This window comes from Trachemys scripta, chromosome 2, assembly GCF_013100865.1.
Source record: "Trachemys scripta elegans isolate TJP31775 chromosome 2, CAS_Tse_1.0, whole genome shotgun sequence".
NCBI lineage: Eukaryota > Metazoa > Chordata > Testudines > Emydidae > Trachemys > Trachemys scripta.
Genome location: NC_048299.1, coordinates 53,791,587 through 53,808,058, shown reverse-complemented (window position 1 = coordinate 53,808,058; position 16,472 = coordinate 53,791,587). Strand labels below are relative to the sequence as shown.

Genomic DNA, 16,472 nt, shown 5'->3' with positions numbered 1-16,472 from the left:
ATATTTTGAAAAAGAAAGTAAGTGTGTGTGTGTGTGTGTTTGTTTGTGTAATTAAAAAAAAGTTATGCTTAAAAGCTGAAGACTGCTGTTTGCCATTAAAAAGGTAACTTTCTAGGACCTTGATAGGGTATTAATCTTCATTCAGGTTTGTTTGTAGATTTGCAAGAATCTAACTAGTTTTGACTAACTTTACCTTTAAGCTTGACTTAGCCATTGCTCAAATGATAGAGTGCCATGGGTTTGTGTGTATATATATATATATATATACATAGACATACACATTTATTTAAAAGATTGGGTATGATTCTAGAGAGGAGGTGATGAGAAATGTCACTGAATAATCTGTGCTGAAGCATTCTATGAATGACAGTACCTCAGCGCAAAGGGGTCAGGTTAAGATTGAAGTTTCAGTGTTAACCTAGATTTTTTTGCTTTTGTAGCTTTCTTGCCTTTGTAGATTATTTAATTTTCCCCTCCTTTTTAATTTTTCAGACTTCGTATACCTCAGTCTGCAGGCTATAATTTCCATAATTTTTTCACACTTTCCTAAGCACTTCACAAGATGTTCTTTCAAGTTGCTGAAAGCATAATTTTTTAGTGAAAACAGAGATTGCATATATTTTTTCACAGCAAGTTTTAAAAATAAATCTGTATGAATTCTATTTGCCCTGAAGTTAATTGAACACTGAATGATCTTAAATGCCTAATATGCTGCATTACATACTGTTCCAGCATGAACTATGAATTCTCATAATGTTGATATGTCCATGGCAGTGAAACTAGGAAGTTTGCAGCTCAGATTTCTCAGCATTTGGGTAATACAAACAAAAGTCACTGTTAATTCATAACCATGTAATGACATCTTTGCAGGGAAGGGGAAATCATCATTCTTGACGTGTGTAAACACTCCTGAAAAAATGCAGGTGTATTTCTGTGAATTCTTATTTTACTTACAGTTGCTGTTAGAAGAATGTGGGAGTGGAACTGCCTTTTATTTTGAGTGAATCGTACATTTGTATACAATTTTTTAAATATTTTATTCAGTTCCATCCCTAATACATTGTAGACAGGTGAACCATAGTACTGCAAATTTATTTTCTTTGCATTTATAATGATAGCTTTGTGTTGTACTTTGTAGCTTTCACAGTTTAGGGCAACTGCATCTGTATTGCTTCCCTATGGTCTACCAAGGGCATGCAGTTTTAGGCTTTTGTCTCCCAGCCATTACCTCTCTTGGGCGGAGACCTGTGTCTCTCTGCCTCCTGACTGGGGTTTTTCCTACCTACATTATGATATCCCCAGCAAGCCAGACTGCCTAAAAGGCCATCATCTGCATTTAGCTTTCTCTCCAGAGTCTATGCCCAGTATATTGCCTGCAGTTATAAGTTACCACACAGCTACTTATAAACAAGCACATATATTCTTAAGGTGAAAATATTACTGAGAAAACATATTAAAACAATAAGAGAACCTACATGCATGTGAAAAAGCTTACCAGAGATCACCTCAATTCCAGTCTTGGGCTCTGGTAGGTGTAGGTCTTTCAAAATGCATAAGTTGTTTTTTCATGGGGTTACAAGTTCATAACTCTCTCAGAATCAGAATAACAAGGAATAGTTCAGTCTTTCCTTTATACAGCTTGGGCCTTTGAGCTGGGCCTCATGTAATTGGTGATCAGCAGACAAAGCCCCCCCTTCTCAGGATGTAGCTTCAAAAGACTGAGTTTTTGCATAAGCAGAGGTGGGGAATTTGCATTCACCTCTCCGTAAATATTCCTGAGGAAAACCCAACCGTTTTTGTTTCAAAAGTCCATTGTTGCCTGGCACATTGTTCAATATAGACCTTTGATCCGCCAGGTGTCGCATCTGTCACATATTCCACATCAAGAGATTACATACAATCCAGGCCCACAATAATGACTGCACCACACTTAAAGTGGGATGAGCAGTTTCAATTAAGGCCAGCAACACAAACTGGGATAAGGTGGGACATACCTCATCACACTCTCTGGTTGGAGTGGATGATGGCAAGGGGGCAAGGAGTTCTTGCATGACTCAGGCCCCTCCCGAGCTTGTTCATATCACAGCAAGTTTGGGAGGGGCCTGAGTCATGTAATAATATTTGCTGGGCATTTAATGATGGTGGCTGTTTTTGCAGCATCTGTAAATTCAGGCACGTTTGTGAGGCATGTTTTGGGACCCATTCAGCCCGTTCTTGCCAGAGCGGTAAGGGATGATCACAAGGAGGAAACAGGACTGGGGGTGGCTCAAGTGCCAATTGCAGGTCTGGCTCGGTTGGAACAGGGTCTGGGACACAGAACGCAAGCTGGGGAGGGGAACGAACTGGGGGCAGTGCAATGAGCATGGGCACCAATGCCAGTTAGGCCGGAAGAGTTAAGGGTTCTCCTATGGGACTACCCTAACAAGGCAGATGGGGCATATTTGTGGGAGGGGTTTACTGTGGGATTTCGGATCCCCTTTGTGGGGAGTAAGACTCATGTGATGTCAAAAAAATGAAGGTCAATAACTGGGATGGGACATATTGTTCAAGAGAAGATTATACAGGAATTAAAGGAGGGCAGGGTGGCTGGGCCAATTACCCATAGAAAACTTGAGGATTTCCCTTCTGGGTTTGGTCCCCAAGAGGACTCAAGAGACATACCAATTAATTCATCACCTGTCTTACCCACGAGGTGGCTCTGTTAATGATGGGCTAGATTTGGCACTATATTCCGTGCGTTATTCCTCCATTGACAAAGCAGTTTGTATGGTTAGGGCTTGTGGCCCAGGGGCACTAATGGCTAAGTGCGATATCAAATCTGCTTTTCGACTGCTGCCAGTTTACTCATTGGACTTTGAGCTCTTGGGTTTCTTTTTTGAGGCACAATTTTATTTTGACAAGGCTATGCCCATGGGCTGTTCAGTGTCCTGTTCAGCATTTGAAAAATGTAGTACAATGTTGCACTGGGCAGTGATGTGGGCAGTGGGACTATGCCAAGTAGTGCATTGTTTGGATGATTTTTTGTTTGCAGGATAAGCCAGGTCAAATGAGCATGTTCACCTATTGAACATATTTCAGGTCCTGGCTAAACAGTTTGGGGTACCCCTAGTGGAAATAAAAACAGGCTACATTGACCTACTTGGGGATCGAGCTGGACAGCAGGGAGGGCATATCGTGGCTCCCTCAGGATAAGCTTCACGAGCTATTGGGATTGTTCAGGAGAGCAGTAGGAGCCAAGAAACTCACTGCAAGATCTGCAACCTATTCTGGGGCACCTGAACTTTGTCTGCAGGGTTGTTGCCCCAAGGAGGGCATTTTGTGCCCGGATGGCAGCAGCAAGAGTGGGCATAGCCAGGTCACACCATTACATACGAGCCACTAGAGAGATGAAGGAGTCACTTTAATGGGGTACCATTGTGGAGGGCGCAGAATGGCTATGACAAGAGGTTTAAAAATCCAGTCAGATGCTGCAGGGGATACAGGTTTGGGGTGTTTTATCAAGGCAGGTGGTGTGCCCAGAAAAAGCCTGCCATCTGGATGCAAAAAGGGGTGGTGCGTGATCTGACTTTCTTGGAATTTTTTCCCATTTTCGTTGTGGTGGTTATTTGGGGACCGGAGCTGGCTAATAAAAGGGTGTGCTTCTGGTGCAACAATATGGCAGTGGTACAGGTTATCAATCGCCAAACTTCCAGATCGCACAGGGTTATGAAGTTGGTGAGGGCATTTGTTCTACAATGTTTAAACCTCAGCATCTGTTTTTCTCCCACGCACGTGCCGGGCATGGATAATGGCATAGCAGATGCCTTGTCTCGTTTCCAGTTTGACAGATTTCGTGAGCTTGCACCAGGAGCTAGCAACGAATCCAAGCAGATGCCGCTGGCTCTATGGAACCTCGGCATATGATGTAGTCAGTGGCATGGAGATTCTTGGCTCCGGGCACACAGCTGAGCTATTCAAGACATTGTTTTTTAATGAGTTCTTTCAATTTAAGGGTGCTTTTCACCTATACTGCCCACCACGGATGGCGGTTGTTGCGGTACCTGGTCAAGGACAACTCAGCTGCTGGCACCTGGCATGGTGCAAGGGACAATGGGTTCTTTTGGGAGACTAGGGCTTCACCTATTGGGGCTGCTATACAAGAGGCCATTGGGAGATGTCTGGGAAGGAGCAAATTGCTGGTGCCTCCTGGCGAATGTCCAGTGCAGGTTCTCCATAGGGAAGGCATCCAGTGACCAGATAAATGGCCTGGTAAAGGACTTAAAAGGAGATGCTGGATAAAGGAACAGCATGGGTGAGGGAAGTTGGGGACTCCTATGATTGGTACGGCAGGGAGCCAACCCCTCTCCCTGTTCTCATAGCCACCTTAACCACCTACGAGGGGGGTGGATGGTAAGTTCCAAGCCACGGGTTGGCTGGGGGAACCAGGATGGAAAATGAAGGGGGGCTGTTGGAAGCCCCAGATAATGATTTGAATAAACATGGATTTGCCTGCACTGTACACTTTATCTGCCGGCCTATATATGGTAAAGTTGCGGCCTGATTAAATTCTATATCAAGTGTCTCCTTTCCTTCTTTCTTTATATCCAGACAATAATAGACCATTCATTTCATACAATGGACCCCAAAGATACTTAAAAATTTAATCAATAAGGTCTCCCAAGAATAGTGCAGGAAATTGCCATATCTTTCTCAATAGCAATGATAAGAAATCTTTAATTTGAAGTGAGAATGCCTTACTAAACAGAAATGGTACTAAGGCAAAATTGAGGAAGATATGAAGCTTATCTTTAGTTCGTATTACTGTGAGTGGAAAAGAAAAGACTGTCCCAACGAAGTGTTAAGACTGGTGCAGAAGACAGTCCCATGCAGGTAACAAGTTGGTTTAATTGGCAAGTGCCTAAGAAAACACCCAGTGTCAGAAACTATCAGGGCAGTTGCTTGTATGAAGCTTGACAAAATTGGGATGTGGCAAGACTAGGCAATGATACAGTTGGGACATGGCAAGATTCAGAAAATGGGTTGGGGTGCCTTAGGATTCAAACAAAGGAGTCTGACTATGTTGGAGAGAAGGGTTAAACATACCAGAGCAAGTCCTGAGTAAAGTTTTTTTTTTTTTTAATTTTACTCTAACAAACTCTCTGACTTCACTGATTTAAGGACTTAAGGATTTGGCCCATTATATTTTGGCAGTATGGAGAGCTTTAGCTGTGGTTATGGAATGGACAGAGACTTTCTGATAGGACTACAGGTTAAAAAGGAAGCAGCACTTGGACGTTTAATCCCACCACAGCTACATTTTACTCCGTGTTCAGGGACAAAGCGGAGGAAGTCAAGGGTAGATGGGAGAGAGGCTGAGTAGTGTTCCAGAGAGATGTTGAGGAGTGTCATGTGCGCATAGGGAAGGGGAGTCCAAAGCAGTAGAAAGGTGGAGGGAGGCAATATAACAGTGATCAAGAAAAGGGAAGAAAAACAGCCTAACTGGCAGTTAAAGGGGAAGTTAGGGCATGGTGAGAGAGTAGAGGAGAGGCATGTCAGGAGGCATCGTTAGTGGTACAATAAGTTTGTATGCATATTTTCTTAATATGAAGAGCTGCATATCATCAAACCAGTTGACTTTGTGTATCATCAAGTTTTTCAAACAATCCATTACCTCTTCTTTAGCTGTTTCTATACAATCTAATTGTCCAAACATCTTTTCATTATTTTTCTTCTTGAAGCCATATTTTAAAAATGATTTCAGTATCCATCCGTGTCTGCATTATCATTAATGGTATTACTCTCCTCACTTTCTCTGTAATACTATTCCCTCACCTGCTATTTTTTATAAAATGACTTGTTATTCCTTCTAACTGTTTTGTATAGCATTAAGATGTTGTGCTCTTCTTTATTAAGGTTAACCTACAAATCTTAATTGTCTTTTTGTATTCTTTTTCCTTTACCCCTTGGATTCCAGGGGATAGGAGATTTTTGAGGGGTGGGGAATTGACTTTTTAAACTGAGATCTTTGAGCAGCCCCTTGTGAAGTTACATTGGATGCTATTTGTTTGCAGACTCCTCTTTCAGAGAAATTGTCTGTTGTGTCTTAGTTCTGCTGCCTTTTCAGATTCCACAGCCTTATTCCACATGTTGATTTTCATAATTTCTCTAATCTGACTTTTCCTCAACACTTCATTTTCTGAAATCTACTACCCTTGAATTGCTCCATTATGTACACATATCTTGTATCGCGTCATTCCTTGTACTAGCTAAATTGATGTGATTCGTGGTTTCTGGTTTCAAGCTTCTCTACCATTCTCAACCAGTTCCTCTCTGCTGGTAAGAAGTAAATACAGGATGCTTCTCCTGTACTCACAGGTCCCACTTTTTACATCATAAAATTGTTTCTTTTTATGTAGAAAACAGCTTTGATGCATGTTTGACTTCACTTTCTGCCCAACAAATCTATAGGAATATAAATTCTCCCATAAGGCTGGTATCCCATGGTTTCCAGTTGCCTGAGAATTGGGCCATACATTTGTCACTCTCATTTTCATCTGGTCCTTGCAGATGCTTGTTGTTTCTCATTTATTTTTCTTTCTTTGTAGCCTAATCCAAAGAACTTCACCACCATTCTCTTCGCTGTCAAATAACTCCACCACCATTCTCTTCACTGTCAAATTGTGCTTTTGTGGCATTGTAAATAATATAAAGTATAGCAACACCCTTCCACCTCTTCTTTAGAGCTTTTTGGCAATTAATTCAGTTTTAATGTTCATAAAAAATTGCTTGAAAATGATCACAAATCTCATTCATTTTCCAAGAACACTAACTCCATAGCAATAAGCAGTTTTAAAGTTATTTTTGTTCTGTATTTGTTACCTTTTATACAGAGATGCTTGATCATATGCCATAGAGAAGAAGGGAAAGTTTTCTTAGACAACGTTAAAGACATCTGAATGAATTTATCATTTGATGTTTAAATATTTAAAAACTTTCCACATGAAGCCAGTATATATTTTTATATCCAATGTTGTTTTGATGAGCATTCAGGACATATTTTTATAATTTCTTTTAAATCCCTCATGCTAATTTAATTTTTTAGGTTTGTTTATTTTTGTCCTTGAACTGTAGTACAGATCTGTTTTCAGTATAATTATACTGCACATTTATTATCTTTTAGCTGCTTGTAGAATGATAAAATAAATTAATGGAGTTATCCCATCTCCTAGAATTGGAAGGGACCTTGAAAGGTCATCGAGTCCAGCCCCCTGCCTTCACTAGCAGGGCCAAGTACCAATTTTGCCCCAGATCCCCAAGTGGTCCCCTCAAGGATTGAACTCACAATCCTGGGTTTAGCAGGCCAATGCTCAAACCACTGAGCTATCCCTCAGAAGACAATACAAACCGTACATATCAGTGTGCATGTTAATTGAGCATCAAAAGGACAAAAAAATGCATTAAATAAGAAGAGTTGGATTAAAAAAAATTGTTAAAAAATAACAACAAAGACAACCCACCAGGAAAAATCTTGTTGAATCTTAAGATTAGAGTCAGAGTTCCTGCTTTGAAATGTTGGAATATTTGTTGGAATATTTAAATGTTGGAATAAAATATGGAACTGCATTATTCTTATTTTTAGTAGTGAATTTGTTATTCTCCTAGACCAATGTGTTTAGTTATGAGTTCCCAGTTGTGAGGTTGTTGTCTCATAATCAGATGGATTTGACCTGATTCTACAACTTGCTCCATGTGAGTAGCTCCCTGTGCCCAAAACCTCATTGATTTCAATAGAGCTCCATGTGAGCAAACACCCACATGGAGCTGGTTGTTTGGTTCAGGCCTTAATTTATCTGGCTGCATTTTTGTCCCATCTGCTTCTTGCCCATTTCGTAATATACCTTTTACAGCATTGCTAATAATGTATTTAGTGCCCACTTGGAAGTTGGGGTGGAGAGGAATTAAGCTTGTATGAAATCAGTATACCAGGAAATTATTATACTTTCTTGATATTCATTAAATGTAAGTATGTGGGGTTCATCCAAAACCCATTGAAGTCAATTAGGAATCTTTCCATTGATTTCAGTGAGCTTTAGATCAGGCCCGGTGTGTGAGATTTTGACAAAATTCTGCTAGAAGTAGGAAATAGGGAATAAACTGCTAATTTGATTTTCTGATTTATGTTAATTGTGCTGACTTGCCTTGGAGTAAGGCCTCTTAAAATGAGATTTTCAGCTGTTGAAAAGGCTATATTGAAAAACAACAGCTGAAGAAGTTGAAAGTAGAGTTCAGCAGATTAATAATTTTGTTTGATATAGTCTTTATATGAAACATTCAGTTCTTGTTTTTTCTTGATCACAGACAGTCTATCACAACAAGTTTGTGTTACCACTGATATGAAAGAAGATGCTGTGCAGTTAGGTTTTCTCCTTCATGAAACTCTGAAAAACGAAGTAAAAGTAAGTACTTGTACATAAGAACATAAGAACGGCCGTACCGGGTCAGACCAAAGGTCCATCTAGCCCAGTATCCTGTCTACCGACAGTGGCCAATGCCAGGTGCCCCAGAGGGAGTGGACCAACAGGCAATGATCAAGTGATCTCTCTCCTGTCATCCGTCTCCATCCTCTGACAAACAGAGGCTAGGGACACCATTCCTTACCCATCCTGGCTAATAGCCATTAATGGACTTAACCACCACGAATTTATCCAGTTCTCTTTTAAACGCTGTTATAGTCCTAGCCTTCATAACCTCCTCAGGTAAGGAGTTCCACAAGTTGACTGCGCTGCGTGAAGAAGAACTTCCTTGTATTTGTTTTAAACCTGCTGCCTATTAATTTCATTTGGTGACCCCTAGTTCTGGGAATAAGTAAATAACTTTTCCTTATCTACTTTCTCCACATCACTCATGATTTTATATACCTCTATCATAGCCCCCCTTAGTCTCCTCTTTTCCAAGCTGAAGAGTCCTAGCCTCTTTAATCTCTCCTCATATGGGACCCGTTCCAAACCCCTAATCATTTTAGTTGCCCTTTTCTGAACCTTTTCTAGTGCCAGTATATCTTTTTTCAGATGAGGAGACCACATCTGTACGCAGTATTTGAGATGTGGGCGTACCATCAATTTATATTAGGGCAATAATATATTCTCAGTCTTATTCTCTATCCCCTTTTTAATGATCCCTAATCCTGTTTGCTTTTTTGACCGCCTCTGCACGCTGCGCGGACATCTTCAGAGAACTATCCACGATGACTCCAAGATCTTTTTCCTGACTTGTTGTAGCTAAATTAGCCCCCATCATATTGTATGTATAGTTGGGGTTATTTTTTCCAACATGCATTACTTTACATTTATCCACATTAAATTTCATTTGCCATTTTGTTTCCCAGTCACTTAGTTTTGTGAGATCTTTTTGAAGTTCATCACAGTCTGCTTTGGTCTTAACTATCTTGAGCAGTTTAGTATCATCTGCAAACTTTGCCATCTCACTGTTTACCCCTTTCTCCAGATCATTTATAAATAAGTTGGATAGAATTGGTCCAAGGTCTGACCCTTGGGGAACACCACTAGTTACCCCTCTCCATTCTGAGAATTTACCATTAATTCCTACCTTTTGTTCCCGGTCTTTTAACCAGTTCTCAATCCATGAAAGGACCTTCCCGTTTATCCCTTAAAAAAACAACAAGGAGTCTGGTGGCACCTTAAAGACGAACAGATTTATTTGGGCATAAGCTTTCGTGGGTAAAAACCTCACTTCTTTGGATGCATCCTTTTATCCCTTTTTTTACGTAAGAACCTTTGGTGAGGGACCTTGTCAAAGGCTTTCTGGAAATCTAAGTACACTATGTCCACTGGATCCCCCTTGTCCACATGTTTGTTGACCCCTTCAAAGAACTCTAATAGATTAGTAAGACACGATTTCCCTTTACAGAAACCATGTTGACTATTGCTCAACAGTTTGTTTTTCTATGTGTCTGACAATTTTATTCTTAACTATTGTTTCAACTAATTTGCCCGGTACCGACATTAGACTTACCGGTCTGTAATTGCCGGGATCACCTCTAGAGCCCTTTTTAAATATTGGCGTTACATTAGCTAACTTCCAGTCATTGGGTACAGAAGCCGATTTAAAGGACAGGTTACAAACCTTAGTTAATAGTTCCGCAACTTCACATTTGAGTTCTTTCAGAACTCTTGGGTGAATGCCATCTGGTCCTGGTGACTTGTTAATGTTAAGTTTATCAATTAATTCCAAAACCTCCTCTAGTGACACTTCAATCTGTGACAGTTCCTCAGATTTGTTACCTAGCATATGTGTTAGTAATCTTACTAATAGCCTGTTTCTGGTTGCCATCAATTCTTAAGGAAATGGACCAAATTTCACCATTGTGTTAAAGACAGTATCCAAGGCCCTCTGTGCCACTAGAATAATTTAAAAGGGGAAAGGAAACTAATCAGCTATTCTGCCTCCAGTTTCAAACATGTCTTGCCAAAACTTTGAAAAGTGTATTACTGGCACTCAGCACTTGAGAAATATATCCTCAATTTGTTTGAGACAGCTTTGCCACTCTAGTCCATAATAGCAGACATGTTAGGATTCACTTAGCATTTGTGCTCACTTCTACAAGTAAAGTCTAAAGAATCATTGACTACACTATAGTTAGATAGATGTCTCTGATTATTCTATTAATTCACCTCTCCAGAGGACAGATTGTGATGAGAGATTCCAAAAGCCAATACCAACAGAAAAAACGCTTCAAAAATGATTTGGAAGGAAATGCAAATAACTTTTCTGAGAGAATTCCAACAATTACTTCATCTCATGCAAAGTAGTACCTCCCGCAACAATTTTTAACCAGAACTTTATAATAAAATATGTGACTAATAAATTAATGTTACTAAAAGATATTTTTCACCACACACATATCTATTACTGTAAAAAAAACTAGGTCAACAACTTTTCCTATTCATTGCAATTGTTAATTTAGTCATTGCCTTGTTAAAACAAGTACATTTATAAGGAGACTAAAGATGTTTCCCTCTTTGTGCTTGAAAATTATGCACTGTTGGTTCCTCAGACCTGGTCCTCTCCTATGCAAAGATTGCCAATTGTGATGAATATGGCTAAGTTGTATACTAGTTTTGTGATTAAATAAATATCCACAAAGGACTAGATTGAAAATATTAAATTCATTTCACTTGGGATGTAGGCCAGGTTCACTAATTAGCCTTTCAGGGGTGACGGGCTAGTGCATTAATCACAGCACTATTTAGTCCCTTGGAATGGTATTAATTATGTATATATTTAATAAAGTTCAACTGTAGTATTTTAACTAGTTTTTATGGTTGCCTGGTGCATGGGTATGTTTTTTTTATAAATGTTTTTTTATAAAAACGGAAATTGAAGAAAGTTGAAACCATAACATAGGTGGCAAGGTAAATAGGAAAAATGTGTTTTCGCTAAAAATAGAGTTTTCTATACAATTTATTCATTTTATGTTAGGTTCATTTATCAAGGTGGTTTAAAATTTCCATCTTATGAATCAAAATGGCACGTTTGTAACCATTTTCTATAACTGAAAGCTAATTGCTCCTAAATCCAGTAATGATTTGGCAAGACCTCTTATCTCCATCCATTTAGTCACATAAGCATACTCTACTCATCAGGTGTTATTTCTTAATGTTGTTTACTGACCAAGTGTTATCAAATCTTAGCTCAAAACACCAGCTCATATCCCTCAGAATTTTTAAAAACATTTTTATTCAAAATACTGGCACACAGACTGAAAAACAGCTCCGTTTGGTTGCTGCATTTCTTATTTGCTGCTGAACTGGAAACCTAAGAGTCAATGACACTTAGATTCCTGCTTCCTAGCTCAGTAAATGTGGGTGAACTGCAGAATATCTTTTAGAAAGGCATCCAGTCTTGATATAAAGATTTCAAAGATGGAGAATCCACCACATCTTTTGGTAATTTGTTCTGATGGTTAATTACCTACTGTTAAAAAATGGTTTTCTATTTTGAAAGTCTAACCTCAATTTTCAGCCACTGGATCTTGTTATGCTCTTGTCTGCTAGGCTGACACATGCTTTTCTATCAGATAATTTCTCTTCATGTAAGTGTTTAGATTGTAATCAAGTAACCTCTTAACCTTCTTTTCGATAAGCTAAATAGATTGATCTCCTAAGTCTCATTTTCAGGTATGTTTTCCAGTTCATAAATCATTCTTGTGGCTCTTCTCTGAGCCCCCTCCAATTTTTCAAATTCCTTTTTTTTTCAAGCGTGGAAATCAAAACTGTACATGATATTTCAATAGTAATTTCATCAGTGTCATATTGTGAAGGTATGAGGGATACCATTCGACTGAGGCAAAAGGCCAGCAGCTGGCTGCTGCACCTGGGAAAAGACCTGCAGCTTAACTGGCTGATCCTCATAAAAGGAGGAACAGGAAATGGAGAGGGGGAGCTGCCATAGGCTGGAGCTACTGGTATGAGGAACTGTTCCCAGAAATAAAAAATGGACAGAAAGGAGACTGTGGGAAATCCTTTTATCAAAAAGGCTCTGAGGTAAGAGTCAGGAACTTTGGTTGAGGAACTTATGGGGAGTGAGGGACAGACTTGGGGAAGTTTTGATCTCATTGTTGAGAAGACTGGAAACTACGTTGTCTGGGCTTGGTGAGAAGATTCCAGGCAGAATTCCCCCAGGGAGGGCACTGGTTCAGCATGAGCAAGCCAGGGTCCAGCAGGAAGAGGACCTTATAGGATGGGCCCCATTCTCTTACGCATATACAGCAGTAATATAACCTGCCTACTGCTATTTGATGTTCACGTTCATACACTCAAATATCACAACAGCTCTTTTGGCGAAAGTATCTCACTAGGAGCTCATATTGTCTTGTTTAGCCACTTTAACCCCTAAGTCCTTTTCAGAATAACTGCTATCCAGGATACAGTTCCCCATCCCATTCCTGCATTATTTGTTCATAGATGTATGACCCTATATTTGTCCATGTTGAACTACATGTTGTTTGATCCCAGCTTACCAGCATTCAGATCGTCTGTAACTAACCTGTCCTTATCGCTCACCTAACCAATCTTTGGGTCATAGAAAACTTTATGAGTAATGATTTCTTCCAGATCATCAATAAAAATGTTAAATAAAGTTGCACAAGAACTGAACCCTGTGGGATTCTTAATGTAATGTTCTCAGTCTCCAAGTTTCGATGCTCAGTTTGTCTCATCTTTCCTGCCTGCTTCAAGGAGTGAGTGCTGTCTTGGCCATGAATTGGGACAGAACAAGGAGTAATGGTCTCAAGTTGCAGTGCGGGAGGTTTAGGTTGGATATTAGGAAAAACTTTTTCACTAGGAGGGTGGTGAAGCACTGGAATGGGTTACCTAGGGAGGTGGTGGAATCTCCTTCCTTAGAGGTTTTTAAGATCAGGCTTGACAAAGCACTGGCTGGGATGATTTAGTTGGGGATTGGTCCTGCCTTGAGCAGGGGGATGGACTAGATGACCTCCTGAGGGCCCTTCCAAACCTGATATTCTATGATTCTAAGGGGGGTGGGGGGAAGAGAAAAAGAATGATAGACTGCAGATTTTAAAGTATTTATTGAAAACATGGCCCTCAGGAGAAATTCAAAATGTTAATGACTGTATATAGAAACTTAAAAATCCTCAACCCTAAAAACAGCCTCTACATCTCCAACCTTCCATCTGTCTATCGGAAACAATGGAACTTGCCATTCCAAGGCTGAAGCTTACAGGGGTTGGGGGCAGGGCATTCTCAGTAGCAGGCCTATATCTCTAGACTTGCTCTTTCCAGCAATACCACTTAAACTTGAATCTGGCCATGATGATAAAGATTTGAAGAATACACCTTTTTGTCCATGTTTTTTCAACTGATACAGTGTCCTGGCTTTTAGTTGTCTCAGCAGATCTGGCTCTGCCCTCTCTCTTAAGCTGCGGGGAGTGTTTTTGAGTTGCATATTTAGAATGTTAATTGTGAATTTTAAGCCATGTAAAATGCTCACAGACACTGCAGTGGTGGCGGCTTTAAAAGAGTGAGTAGTAATACTGTTCTGAGTTTGTATATTGATACAATATCTGTTTGCTTTTTCAGCAGGCTAAAGGTAAATCAGTGTTTCTATGTAAAAATGATAATCGTCTACAGAACATCTTTTTAGGACAATGCTACAATTTTATTTGCATAAATGTGAGTATTATGGACAAATATGCTAATTATGCACGTCATATTTAAGATATTTATTGATTTTTGAAATAAATCACCAACTTACAATAAGTTTTTGTGTGTAATGTGTTTTGAACAATAAATAGTAAAATCAATATTGCCACATGGGAATCTCACTCCTGAGGTTTGTATTTCTAGTGTGTGACAGGCCCAGAAATTCCCTTATATTTCAAGAGTCATAGACAATTGAGACACTTGTAGTTGAATATGCGCCCTTCCTACCCCCATTCTTGTACTCACTCCAATCACAAGCACCTTTGAAAGCAGCCAGTGAATTATTGCATAGGAGGGATAAAGAGTTCTTATAAATCACCAGTTGAAACAAATAAACTGCAAAGGATCATAGGGTTGATAGCACAACAAGAATCAAATAAATACGCTATCTCAAAAACAACGAGTATTCAGGCTGAAGTTATCATTGGAATACAATTTTGTATTCCTCGGGGGATTCTACGCCAAACATTTCGAAATTCTGGGCCAAAAAATTCAAAATTCTGCAAAACTCTGCATATTTTATTTGTCAAAATAATGCAATGTAATCACACCAGTTTCAATTGTTTTGGTAATTTATTTAAACTACAATACAGAAAAAAGTCACAATAACTATTCAGCATTTCCTAAACACGTAAAAGTTAAGTTACAAACACTTTGTTACTAATACCCTGCATTCCAGTTATAATCCTGGATTTTCATTTAAATTACATTACAGAACACCAAACAGGAAAAAAAAAATGTAATGTCGTTTTAAATTGCTCAGACTTTCACACATTAAAGTGATACAGTTTTGCTAATCATTATCCTGGACCTGGCTGGGTACTTTGGGAAGTGGTTGGTTCTAGTTGTCCTGACATTTTATTGACTGCTTGGTAAATGTTTTATTTGCCCTTAAAGTCTTTTTTTTTTTTTTTAATGGGTAAGTAAAATAAATCCTGAGCTGTAATCTAACTCCATTGTGCCACTTTGGCACAGGAAAAAAGTGAGAAAGCACATAGATCTTCTTAGCTGAGGATTCCCTTACTGTCATTTATAATAACTCTCCTTTACATCACTCTGGCAATGTAGGGGCATTAAAACTTTCACAGGTTTTATGCTCCTGGGGGAATTGACTGAGAATGGGAACAGTTAACTAACAATAGGAACATTAACAATGTTATTTTGTAGGCAGGCTGCTACAGGGGTGCAGAATTATGTCAGGAGTAAATTTGAGACTCCCTGTAATGTATGCTTCCACAGAAATTGTAGTCCACTGAGATTGCCTCATGTGGCAATGTGATTGGTTCAAAATGTTGTTGTGGCCATCAAACTCAGCATCCATCACATGGTCTGTGCCTACTGGCTCTGACAAGTCCATTCCACTAAACCTCTGGCTAGGATCCTGTACTGGAGCTGGAAGGGTTTAAGTTGAACCATGTCTAGATTCCAGTTTTGTCACTTATATGCCTTAGAATGTAGCAGAATTCATGACAGCGTGCTGTAAATGGCTATAATTTCACCAGTCCAAAGCATTACAAATATAAGAGGTATATTAAGGGTGTATTTCCCTTTCCAGTGGATAAAAGAATCTTTCACTGCACTTTGTGAATTAGGCTTTGCTTTATTTTCTTTTGATAACTTTAAAATTTCCTTTTATTTAGGCTAAAAAATCTGACATTAAAGAAACCCAGCAACTAGTGGATATACTTGAAAATGCAAGAATTTCTGTCTTACATCCAGTTGTTCTCATTTCGGTAGGTTAACTTATATAAGTTTAATGTAATAAACCTCTAATCAAATATAAAATGGTTTTCTTAGAAGCTGTATAATTTATTAAATATTTCATGTGATGCACCTTTGGATTTTAAGTATTTTTAAATGGTGAACTGTAAATGAGATTATAAAAAGCCATTGCACTTCATCAATATGTACTTAATGCTGCCAGGAGCCAAGCTGAGGCAGATAAAAGGTACAGCATTACTTGAAAATGTACTTTATTTTCTTTAAGGTTTCATGATGTCTAGTCCTAGTTGGCTTTTTAGCTCCCACTGCTTTATTATGCCCTATTCCAGGGGTCGGCAACGTTCGGCACGCGGCTCGCCAGGGTAAGCACCCTAGCGGGCCAGGCCAGTTTATTTACCTGCTGACGCGGCAGGTTCGGCCGATCGCGGCCCCCACTCGCCGCGGTTCACCGTCCCGGGCCAATGGGGGCGGCGGGAAGCCGTGGCCAGCACATCCCTCGGCCCGCGCTGCTTCCCGCCGCCCCCATTGGCC

At 39.6% G+C, this 16,472-nt stretch overlaps 1 protein-coding gene across 1 annotated transcript in view; it reads left to right on the top strand.

Annotated features, from left to right (window-relative positions):
• CRPPA (CDP-L-ribitol pyrophosphorylase A) overlaps positions 1 to 16,472 on the top strand; it is a 184,132-nt gene that overhangs the window by 79,828 nt on the left and 87,832 nt on the right. Inside the window, exons 6-8 of the mRNA XM_034760554.1 lie at positions 8,338 to 8,435; positions 14,097 to 14,189; positions 15,860 to 15,952. Of these exons, the coding sequence (XP_034616445.1) occupies positions 8,338 to 8,435; positions 14,097 to 14,189; positions 15,860 to 15,952 (284 nt within the window). The remainder of the gene's footprint in view (positions 1 to 8,337; positions 8,436 to 14,096; positions 14,190 to 15,859; positions 15,953 to 16,472) is intronic.